Genomic DNA, 13,229 nt, shown 5'->3' with positions numbered 1-13,229 from the left:
CCAAAATTTCTGAGTTTTGATCAAAAAAAGGGCATATGGTTGTGACATCGAAATCAAAATCCAACTTCCTAATGGAAGAGTCCAGGAGACTGAAGACCAAAAAGTACGCCAAGTTCGATCATATGTTAAAGTTTTGCTCAGTTTTTTTTCGATAACTGTGGGCGTAGTGCATCAGGAGTTCTTGCCACATGGTCGTACGGTAATCATGCCTAAGCCACCGTATTCACTAGATTTGGCTCCCTGCGACGTTTTCCTGTTTCCCAAGATTGAATAAATCCATGAAAGTTCGGCGTTTGGCGACCATTGAGATAAAAACCGAATCGGAGAAAGAACTTGGATATACCAAAATGTGCATATCAGAACTGCTTCAAAGTTTGGAAAAACCGCTGGCACAAATGTATATCTGAGGGAGACTACTTTGAAGGGGACAAAATAAAAATTAATGAATAAATGGATATTTTTTAAGGAGAAAATGAAAATTCTCCATATTTTTTGAACATACCGTGTATATTTATATTAACTCTGGTGATGAATAAATTTGATTAGAGGTTGTAAACACAAATACCAGATGAGATTGTGTCAGTTTCAAATATTAAAAGAGGGAATTTGACAAAATGAGTCATTCAAAAAATTGACTAAAGATACATCTTTGTACATATAATTCTCAATAAATTAAAGATAGCAGAAAGGGAATACAATAAAATGCACTTCAACTCTACCTCCATCAGACCAACATAACTTGAGCTAGCGCAAGCACTTGCTACTAGCCCGAAATTTTAGCAGTAAAGGCCTTTCTAATGAAGAGATTAAATTTTTGTTCCACTTTCAAGTATGGTCAGCAACATAGATTAGATGATTTAATAAAAGTTTTGTTTACCTCTTAGAAATCCAACAGCGCGTTCTGGATGAGCACATAAAAAACATCCCCATTTCACTGCTCCTGAACCAGAATCTAGTGTATCAGCAGAACCACCTATATTCGGAGGGCAAATTTGAAATACGTCAAAATACCCCGAATGTCTCAATTCATTGAGTAAAGATTCTTGATCCTTTGCACAAGGAAAGGCGCTCGTCACAACGGTCAGAAACGTTTTATTCTCGCATTTCAGGATATCCCAACAGTGCTTTAAACTTGCAACTTGAGTATCTCGAGAACTTAAAGCGTGAGAATGTCGTGCCTATAACAATTTAGAGTAGTAATCTTTATTATAGGATGCATCCTAATCTTACAAGACATAATAACTAATTAACAATTTAAATTTCCAGTGCCAAAAATATTAATAAAATCCAAATCTGTATATAGATAATAACAATAATGAAGATGAACTGAATAAAAAGATAATAATAAAAAATATACAATTTATAAGACCCAACGTTGAAAACCAATATTGATATAGTAATATACATATAATATACATATTTTCCAACTAACTAACGCTCTAGGTATTCCAATAATTTGCTTTTAAACCCTCTTACAATATTTTCCTCTTTAATGGCATTTGGTAAATTGTTAAATTCCCGTAGTCCCTTGAAGAAAAAGTTTTTCGTTCCGCCACCAGTGTGAGTTCTATATACATATATATATATATATATATATATATATATATATATATATATATATATGTATATATATATATATATATATATATATCTTTGCAATTGGCTGCACCGCGCTGATGAGGCCAATAGCCAGAAACACGTGTCCGCGGTTTGCCTCCATATTTCTTGAGTGTTCTGTCCACGAATTTCCCCTTTTGATGTATATCATACACACTCGATAATAATCTATATCTATGTATATATATATATATATATATATATATATATATATATATATATATATATATATATATATATATATATATATATATATATATATATATATATATATATATATATATATATATATATATATATATATGAAAATTATTATAAGATCTTGTCTCATGTTCATGTATTTGATTATTGAAAACCAAAAATTATTTTAAATATGTTGGTTGGAGACTTTTGGTTAAATATAAAAACCATTGTTAAAAAGAATAATCGATTTGAAATCGACAGCCATTGTATTATATTTAACATGTGATCAATGACTGCATCTTAATATAATTCTCATGCCCCTATTTTGGAGTTTTTGAAGTTGGGAAAGCCTATTTTGGTTTATTAAATGCATTAAAGTTGGATAGTACTCAAAATAAGATTCAATTATACAATTATATGTTAATATTCTGGAGTTAATAGTGAAATTATTTGCTATCCTAAAAAAAAAATATCATTTTTTTGAAAATTTTTTTATAACGTATTCAGCATGACTGTTCAAACTCGAGTGTTGTCTACAATAACTCCCAGATACTTTATTTCAGACACATATTCCAAGGTAGTGTTACCAATTTCAATTTTTATTTCATTATAATCAATATAGTTCAGTTTATATTTAGTTGTTATCACCATACCTTTTGTTTTACCTGCATTTAATTTTAATTTATTCACATTTAAATATTTTTGATGTTCTTCCTAGAACCTTTGAGAGAATCTACAGGTATTTCAATCACTAAAGTTGAACAGTAATTGTACAGTACAGTACTGTTTTACCAATAGGTAACTCCCTATAATGCTTACAAAATAGGATTAGAAATATTTTTCCAAAATGCTATACAGGGTACAGCGCGACGACCGTATTTAGCCGTATTTTGGGAAATAGTGTGATTCATATCCTGAAAACTGGCAAATTTAGGTTTTATTTGAAAGACCTATTGATGCCATTATGTGTGGACTATATCATCGTTCAAATGTTCGCCACGGCTTCACTAGGTGAAGCGCATCCGAAACGTCCAATTTTCCACGACTCTAGCGCATAAATCAGTCTGAATTTGACCGATAGCATGGGTTATGTTGGCCTTGGTTTGTGTATTTGCATACACCTGGGACTCAAGAAAACCCTACAAGAAAAAGTCTAACGGGGCCAAATCCCACGACCTCTATGGCCAGTTCAACATCACCTCCACGCCCTCAAATCGCTCGTGCATGAGCTGTGTGGCTACGAGCCACACAACTCATGCCCCACGTCAGTTGAATTTTGTACGGGTGTAGACCCAAGTCACGACGCAGAATTTGCCAAGTTATGGTCTACGAAAGGCCGAGTTCTTGTGAGCGACGCGAAATCGACTGCCTCGGATTCTCCTGCACAACCTCACAGACAGCAGTGATGTTTTCGGCAGATCTTGCAATTCGTTGACGTACAGGTGTTGGTCAATTGTTCACTGAACCATTGGACTCACATTTATTTACCACTTTGCGAATAGTCCTCTCGCTTGGAGGATTATGGCGACCGTAAAATGATTTAATTATTTGCACGTAATGTTGAATGTTATATCCATTCATGGTGATTTGGCAAAACAGACTGAATAAATAACAACTAATTTGACAGATGTAGCTTCAATAAGATGGCCGTTATCAATCGTCAAGGTTTGGAAGTCCCTGTTGGAAGACCCTATATAAGATTATTACGTACCTGCAAAGAAATAAACATCAAATGTATCCAAATTCTGGGATTTCTGGTTCTCATTGTAAAAAATGTTTTTGAATACAGGCAATGTTGTCCCCTAGCTTGGCACGCAAAATGTAACTTGGCCGATTTTTTTTGTCTCTTTTCCTCTATCGTACATTTAGCTGGCGATGGTATTCTCAACGACACTTTTTCCATATAGTTTTTGATTTTATCTAGATGCTTTTCGCAAAAATGCTGTATCGTATCTCGCATGGGATATGGCTCAAAAACACTCATTCTTTGATTTGCTACTGAATTCTGATTGATTAAGGTGACACTAGTGTTATTATTCCGACGTGATACTACAGTAGTGGGACCGCTTATATTCACATTACCTGAAATTGAAAAAGTGAGAATTGAAAGAGTGTATAAATTGTATACAGGGTGTCCCTGGACTTCCTCTTTTATTCTCGGGAATGTATAGATGGGGTCAAAATATCACCAGTACTTCATATAACTTTTTTTCCTAAAAGTCTTTGTAACCAAGTTACGGGCCCTCGAAGTTACAAAATGAAAAATGTTTTTCTTTGATAACTTTTCAAGTGAATATTCAAAATCATCCAAATTTTGGTAATTGACTAAACAAATGAATTCCGTCGATGAGCTTTCATGCAGGAGTCAGTTGTTTTGCTACAAAGTCAGGAACGGACTACCCTCGATGGTCCACACCCCAAAACTTTGAAATGACAGATATTTTTCAATATTTTTCAACAAAATAAGGTTACTTGGACAATTTTATGAATAAAAGTACTCGTGTGGAAAGTCGATCGGAGCAACGAGTCTTGATAAAAATGTAGTTCTACTCGACGACATCAAACCCGCTCGTCCACCATTATTTGAAATGAATAATTATCAAAGCAGAAATAATAATGATAACGTTAATTCAACAACATTTATAACAGGAATAATACAAAGTATGCTAAAATGAAGTCGTAAACAAAAAGTACAGTACCTATATGGAAGTTGAAGTCACAATTGTGATAGCAGATATTTTTTCAAAAGAAATATCAAGTTCTGTAGATTCGTGGTGTTTTTAAACTAACAAGCTACTCTACTATGAAATATCGAATTCATTCCATATTTTGTATGTACATAATACGTGTGGAATAATCACGTTTCGTGTTGATCAGTTATCTGAATCTCATGAAACTCAACATTCGAATGTTTCAAATTCTTCTTCACAGCTAAACTGTTGAGGAGTTTCACTGATAATTATAATTTTGTGGGAGAAATTCTTTAACACGAATCTAAATTTAGCTGAAAAAACGCACATCGGAAAAAATATTTACTATACTAATAAAAAGCAAACGAATGAACTACAAAAACGGCTGCACATGATCAGGTGAAAAATATCCAGGGAATAATATTTCTTTCACAGATGTTGACAAAAAAACCTTTTAGAAAGTTTTGATAAAAAATGAGAAACTGGAATGCGATTTTGTTTTGTTGAGTGGTGCGTTGTCATATAACTATCATTGTATTGTCAATATTCTATAGGATATTTTGAATTTTTTTGATATGGCCGAACAGTTTACATTCAATGAATATGCAGATATGCATGTATTTTATGGACGAGCATTTTGTAATGCTGCAGAACCTCGTCGTCTGTATTCCGAGCATTTTCCCAATCGAACGGTACCGTCAAGAGAAACATTCGAGCGTGTCGATCGCAGCTTGAGGGAGACAGGTATGTAATAATTGATAATTAATTTGAGCACGTTGTTTTATTTCGATATTTTCCTCCAATACCGTTGTATTGGAGGAAAATATTTTGGAAGCCGTCGCTGATGATCCTTCAATGAGCATCAGAAATCTATCAGAACAGTTCCATACATCCAAGTCCACTATTCATAGAATAATTAGGGAACAACTGCTCCACCCATTTCACATCCAGAAGGTACATGCCATGATACCTCAAGATTTTCCAGCACGACTGGAATATGCCAATTGGTTCATGGATAGGCAAAGAGAGGATATTACTTTTATTAATCGAGTTTTATTCACTGATGAAGCAGGTTTCAGTAGAGATGGAGTTATCAACTCTCATAATCTCCATATATGGGCCGAAGAAAATCCCCATGGGATATTGCAAACCAAACACCAACGGAAATTCAACGTGAATGTTTGGGCTGGTATCATAGGAAACCATCTTATAGGACCATTCGTTCTACAGGACCGATTGAATGGAGAACGTTATTTGGAGTTCATTCAGAACGATTTGAATGGACTTTTGGAACATGTTCCATTACAAACCCGAAGAGATGGATTGGTAGAGGTGGGCCATATTCATGGCCATCGCGGTCTCCGGATTTAAATCCATTGGATTTCTTTCTGTGGGGGCATCTAAAAAGCCTTGTTTACGCTACACCTATTCACACAAGAGATGCATTGTTGAATAGAATAACATATTACATTGTGAAGCCATACGAAACGACCCTGGAATGCTATTTCAAGTACAGAGAGGGTGTCTTCGCAGACTAAGAAAATGTATAGAGAAAGAAGGTGGTCATATCGAGCAGTTTCTGTAGCGGATTTTTCATTTCTGTTTGCTCTTGAGGCTCTTGAGTTTCGTTAGTTAAACGTGTTTGCATTATAAAAATTCGTTATGAACATTTTACCTATCATTTCCATTTTCCTTAAAAACTAATATTTTCGAATAATGGTAGACATCTCAGGATAAATGTTGTTGAATTAACGTTATCATTATTATTTCTTCTTTGATAATTATTCATTTCAAATAATGGTGGACGAGTGGGTTTGATGTCGTCGAGTGAAACTACATTTTTATCGAGACTCGTTGCTCCGATCGACTTTCCACACGAGTATTTTTATTCATAAAATTGTCCAAGTAACCTTAATTTGTTGAAAAATATTGAAAAATATCTGTCATTTCAAAGTTTTGGGGTGTGGACCATCGGGGGTAGTCCGTTCCTGACTTTGTAGCAAAACCACTGACTCCTGCATGAAAGCTCATCGAAAGAATTCATTTGTTTAGTCAATTACCAAAATTTGGATGATTTTGAATATTCACTTGAAAAGTTATCAAAGAAAAACAGGAAACTTTATCTCTATGGTATTGAAGGTATTACTCATAAATGGTTTGCATCTTATCTATCGGGTAGAAGTCAAAGGATTAAATATACAACAGTATCTGATGTTTCTGACATATCTAACGGAGTACCAGGAAACTTTATCTCTATGGTATTGAAGGTATTAATCATAAATGGTTTGCATCTTATCTATCGGGTAGAAGTCAAAGGATACACTACAAAAATACACTTTTGTCTATTTTCCACTATATTTCTTTATTGTTGACCGGTTTCGGCTATTACACCATTTTCAAAACTAACCACTGAACTGAACTGAATCAGTTAGGTTTCGGCTATTACACCATTTTCAAAACTAACTACTGAACTGAACTGAATCAGTTAGTTTTGAAAATGGTGTAATAGCCGAAACCGGTCAACAATAAAGAAATATAGTGGAAAATAGACAAAAGTGTGTTTTTGTGGTGTATCCTCAGTGAACATGAATCTCCACAAAATAAACAAGTCGTCAATCGAAGAAGAGAAGTCAAAGGATTAAATATACAACAGTATCTGATGTTTCTGACATATCTAACGGAGTACCACAAGGCTCAGTACTCGGACCTACCATATTTCTACTCTATATCAATGACTTGACTACCATTGATATAGAGGATAAATTTACTTTATTCGCCGACGACACTACACTATTATGGCGCAATACCAACACAAATGATCTATATAATGCCATTTACTCTGATATTTCCAAACTTTCAGATTGGTCTAAGGCAAATTTATTAGCTTTCAATGTCTCAAAAACCAAAGTTTTATCCTTTTATTGAATTCTTGATAATATTCCTCTAGCTTCGAATTCGAATGTGATTGAGAACACGTCATGCAACAAATTTCTTGGGTTATCAATTGATAATAAGTTGAAATTTGAGGACCACATACTATATCTTAACAAAAAACTTTCATCTGGATCTTATGCTGTGAAAATAACTTCCAACGAACTAGGGCTAACTGCAGCTAAAACTGTCTATTATTCATTAGTAGAATTACATCTAAGATATGGGATCCCTTTCTGGGGGGTAAGTAATCAAACTCGACTCGAGTCGATTTTTATTCTGCAGAAAAAGTCATTAAGATTTCTCTGAAGAGCCAGGCGACGAGATTCTTGTAGGCCTTTGTTTGTAGCAAACAAAATTTTATCACTGTATGCTCTATTCATTTTAGAAACTGTTTGTTTAGTGCATAAACGTAGAACAGAACTTCCCTCTATTGTCTCTCATTACACCACATGCCAGACCCTAAATTCAAGTCTTCCCATATCTAACACTACTTTAATTGAAAATTCTATATTGTATAATGGTCTCAAGATGTTTAATCATCTTCCTAACTACCTGTAATGCGTAGTAAACTGTACTAAATTTCGAAAATCTACAAAGGATTTCTTTATCGAGAGGCCCTATTATAAGCTGCAAGAATTTTATGAGGATACCTTTTAATTATATTTTATACACATTTGTTTTTATATATTATTTTTGAAAATTATTTTTGTATATGTGTAATCCCCCTTGTCCTCAAGTCTCGTTACTAGTTCTATGTGTGCTGTGTTCCACTCTAAGTTCGTACCGTATTGTTCGGGGCCCATATTAATGTTATTGTAGCAGGTATCTGGTTTGACTGACCGGGTACCTGAGTTATTTTCAGGTATCTTGCGTGACATCAATGTGAGATGATTCATAGAGACTTACCACAAACATGGAGAACATTGATGTCACGCAAGATACCTGAAAATAACTCAGGTATCCAATCAGGCAAACCAGATACTTGCTACAATAACATAAATATGGGCCCCGAACAACAGAGTGACCAGTACGAACTTAGAGTGGAACACAGCACACATAGAACTAGTAACGAGACTTGGGGACAAGGGAGATTACGACCTCGTCCTCGAGTCATGTAAGTACAAATCTAAGTGATTCTTGAGAATGGCTCCAAAACAGGAGCCGAAACGATGAAAATTACAGACGCGGTTCAACCCAGACAACAGTATATCAAATTACTGACCGCGGAAACCTATCTGAACACACACACACACATATATATATATATATATATATATATATATATATATATATATATATATATATATATATATTTATATACAAATATATTTTTAATTTTTTATGATGATCTTCTACCACTTAGTAACAACTATCAATCTATGTACTAAGAAATTCTGATATAAAACTCACTATTGCCGACAAGTGGAGTATTTGTAGCACTGTGACTTTCCGGCATGGGCGGAGGTGTATGTACAATATTATTTCCAATTGGTATAGTTTGGGTTATTGAACTGTTGACTTCGCCTGTTAATATAGAAACTTGTCCACTGGAAATAGGTCCGGTATATCCAGAACTGACAGTAACTGCATTTGTAGTGTGATGTGAGGAAGATGTTGAGGCAGCAACCTAAATTTTTTAAGTAGACTTACTGGTACAATCATTATAAATATTGAAAAATATGTTTTTTTAAAATATTTACCTGACTGGTGTGATTTGAGAGAAGAACTAGTGGTCCCTGACTCAGAGGTCTTTGTATTTTAGGTGGCGAAATAGTTGTTACAGTCACACCGCCACTTGATACCCGACCATTCGACCCTGGCCACTTGTTTCCAGCAGTAACAGTAATATTATTAGATAAGGGTGGGGTAGGTACTGCATTGATTTGTTGAGAAGAGCTCAATCGTGTCATACTTTTGTGCAACCCGCCTACAGAGCCTCCCGCAATGTTGAGCCTTGTCATGCTTCTGTGAGTATTAATACTTGAGGCGGTATGTAGTCTACCTGTACTTCGAGAATCTCCAAGTTTGGCTCTACGTGTATATCCGCCTGAAGGGTTGGGTGTAACCGTATGAATCCCTCCTACTTTAACAATTGTTACTCCATCTGAGGTCACTTGATTTTGAGTGGTTGGAGTGGACTGTTGAGTGATTTGATTTGTACTGAAAATTAATCATGAAAATAACACTGGGAAACTGAAAAAAAGTGTGGGTAATTGTGATAGAATATGTTCACGCCCACAGAATATGTTAATTTTAAATGTTGGTCTAATGAGCAATGAGACGATCCAAACACACTAATACCACATAATTAGTTTTGAAGCCTCTATTTTGTGTGTTTTTCAATCTTGTACATTTCAAAAACCATGTTTCTACTTCGACAGAAAAAAAATTCACGAATCATAAATTTTATGACAGGTTCATAAATTTATCGAAGGTTCAGTTCACAAACACTGAAAATGTGTTGATAGAAAAAAGTTTCAAATATAATGTAACGAATCTGAAGCCGGCCCTGACCGATATCTCAGCCAGCAAATAAACACATGATTCATCGCGAAAGGAATGAACTCGACAAGTCGCCGCGAACAGTCTAGGCCACTACCGAAATAACTAGAGAAATCTAGCACGGTCGTTGCCAATATATAATCCGGCTTCTCGACCAGAGATGGCAGTATCACAAGCCAAGCGCATGTTACAAGATACTTGCAGCAACAGGCAGACAGATTAGAGGAGTGGGCCAATCTGTGGAAGATCAGTATAAACCCTGACAAGAGTCAGGCGATACTGTTCACCCGCAGGTTGGTACAACCGGAAGGAAACGTCACCTTCAATGGACAAGAGATTCCGTGGACCAGCAAAGCAACATACTTGGGGGTCATCCTAGACAAGAAATTAACATTTCAGTCTCATGTATGGCAGAGAATTGGAATGGCTAGACACGCCAGACAACGACTGGCACCTATCATAGGACGCAGAAGCAACATGGGGTTGAAAGTGAAGTTGCTAATGATCAAAACCATCCTCATGCCCATAATACTGTATGCCTGCACTGCCTGGGGCCAGTGTGCACAGACATACAGGAAGCAGATACAGTCGTTTATGAACGCGAGCGTAAGGGCCGCCGTAAACGCGCCGTAGTATATCCCAAATAGATATATATACAGAGACTTAGACCTGGACACGCAATATATGGAGGTGTATATGATAGAACACGCAGAAAGCGTGTTCGATATAATCAGATCGCACAACAACCCAGCGCTACGCGATCTACACGATGCGTTGAACATGGATGACCCCAGGTTCCGAGAAAGGGACAAACATCCAAGGCCGACGAAGCAGAACCAAAGACCGCCCCCACGAGTCGCCGTCAGGCGACTCCGGTAAGTACACTAATCAGATTTTCTTCCAGCAAGTTCATCGCAGAACAACTCGACCGCGACCCAATTATCCTTAGATTCACTAAGAAACGCCTAACATTAATAGCAATAGCCGTCGGTTAGTTTTTGGGGGCCCCCATGCAAAAATTCAGTTAGGAATAGTCAGACAAAACAATTTTTACCGATCGCGAAAGAATAGCACCTAAAGGCTGACTTTCGACCAAAAGAGGTCAGATGTCAATCTTGCTGAAGTGCCCATCAGTGAGTTGAGGACCGCTTGGAGGGCGGGGGTGGATGGAGTGGGGTAGTAGGTTCTCCTCGCTAAATAGCTAGGGGGGAAGCTTCTACTTCAGGGCACTCAACCCGGGAGGGGGCATGGGGGGGAGATGGCAGTCTGTATCTAGAAAGTGAATCGTGCGTTTAAAGAAAGAATTCGAACTGTGAAGATAAATTAAGCGTTAGTTGCTAAGTGTTGTATATAAATTAGTTGTGATAGTGAAATATTGTTAAAAATAAATTTGTTTAAGACAGTTAATTCTTTAATTTGTTGAAATAACATTGGAAATGAAAATAGTACTAACAACTTTGAAATTTTGGGGATCGAAAGGGAATGGCATTAGGAGGGGCATTGAATAGCATTGATAACAAACCCCAGGCGTCACATATCATAAAATCAGAATTTTTGAAAGAAGGTAGTTTTACGAATGAATTGAAACTTGTGAAATCAATACGCAGTAAAATTAACGAAAATGATGTTATATTGACTAGAGCAGATAAAAGCAACACTGTGGTTGCTATTGACCGAATCGACTATGTCAACAAAACCCTTGATTTCTTGAATTTAGGAAATTTCAAAATGCTGAAACGTGATCCTCCTAATTCTTTCTAAAGACAAGTGAAAGATTTTGTGAAAAATTCAAACATACTTTTTACTGGAAGGGAAAAGTTCAAATTAACATTGATGAACCCCCAAATGCCTAAATTATATTCACTCATAATACTGCACACACAGAGTTCTCCAATTAGACCAGTGGTTTCCTTTGTAACTGCACCATCAGTGAAATTATCAGAAAGGATAATCAATATCATCTTGAACCATTGTAACTTCCAACTAAAATTCAGTCTACTGAATTCATATGACTTAATCAATAAAATAGAGAACATATTTCTACCAGACAACGCAAAATTACTGTTGTTTGACATGCAGAATCTATTTCCCAGCATACCTCCTGATGATACTATTACTTTAGTAATAGAATTATTAGATAAAAATAGAGTGAACCCAGTCATGAAACGAAAAATAATTGACCTTCTGTTGTTACATCTCAAACAAAATTATTTTCAATTTAACAACAATATTTATTCCTCCTCAAAAGGTTTAATTATGGGAAATCCATTAAGCCCCTTACTTGCAGAAATTTTCATGGATTATCTAGAGAAGTCGTTCTGTAAACATCCTTTGATTAAGAATTTCTTGTATTGGCATAGATATGTGGATGACGTTTTGGTATGTTTTACAGGTACTAAGAGTTCTGTATCTGTATCTGTAGAGTAGGGAGGGTGAGTGTAAGCCCACGCACTTAGGCCACATGTGACCCATTGTACATCCTCCCGAGGAGTTGTCCTCCTAGGTCGTCGTCCATCCTGTCCTTTCCAGGAAGGTGGACAGGTCGCTGGGAGACATCTCCTTTATATCGGCAGGTGTAGGCCAAGACTCGCCGAACACACACTCTCTTATTGACGATAACTCCGGGCACTCGCACAAGACATGCCTGACAGTCTCATCTTCCTGTTCACACATCCTGCATAGAGGTGTGTCCACTAGCCCCATATTATGTAGGTGTTTCCTTAGCTGACAGTGGCCAGTCAGAAATCCTACTGTAAGGCGTAGATTTTTCCTGGTCATCGCCAGATATTTCTTCGGCGCCAGCTTCCCAGGGTCGCCCAAGGTGATCCTGGCAAGATTACATCCTTTGATTTCATCCCATCTCTTTAAGGATTGAGCATGAGTGTAACATTTGACTAGTTCCGCAATTGTCGAAGTCATCAGGCCGTGGGTGCCACTTGGTCCTAAAATTCTTAGTCCAGCCGCTTCCTTGGCTAAAGAGTCGGCAATGCGATTACCTTTACTCCTGTTGTGCCCTTTAACCCACCTCAGGATAATGTTATTATCTATCGAGGCTTTGGCTAAATCTTCGTGGCACTCTAGTGCTAGCCCTGAAGTAACACGGTGTCTGTTCAAGGCTAATAGTGCTTGTCTGCTATCAGTGCAGATTGTAATGTTTTTGCCAGAAATTCTTTTCTTGGTTATTTCTTTTGTGGCGATTGAGATACCAGGTACTAAGAGTTAATTAGATACTTTTCATAGGGATATTAACAAAATTCATTATTGAAATAGAAGCAAACAACTCAATCAATTTCTTGGAATTGA

At 36.5% G+C, this 13,229-nt stretch overlaps 1 protein-coding gene across 2 annotated transcripts in view; it reads right to left on the bottom strand.

Moving 5' to 3' along the window:
• Positions 1-13,229, bottom strand: part of melt (ventricular zone expressed PH domain-containing protein melted) — a 45,575-nt gene that overhangs the window by 15,696 nt on the left and 16,650 nt on the right. For both annotated transcript variants that reach the window (XM_074180238.1, XM_074180239.1), the window contains exons 7-10: positions 9,125-9,584; positions 8,835-9,051; positions 3,512-3,882; positions 878-1,178 (exon numbers count right to left, since the gene is read on the bottom strand). In XM_074180238.1, coding sequence (XP_074036339.1) covers positions 878-1,178; positions 3,512-3,882; positions 8,835-9,051; positions 9,125-9,584 — 1,349 coding nt within the window. The remainder of the gene's footprint in view (positions 1-877; positions 1,179-3,511; positions 3,883-8,834; positions 9,052-9,124; positions 9,585-13,229) is intronic.

Source organism: Leptinotarsa decemlineata, unplaced genomic scaffold (assembly GCF_025532065.1).
Source record: "Leptinotarsa decemlineata unplaced genomic scaffold, Ldec_3_MD MMD2_tig00026294_RagTag_RagTag, whole genome shotgun sequence".
NCBI lineage: Eukaryota > Metazoa > Arthropoda > Insecta > Coleoptera > Chrysomelidae > Leptinotarsa > Leptinotarsa decemlineata.
This window is presented reverse-complemented; position numbering and strand designations above follow the sequence as displayed.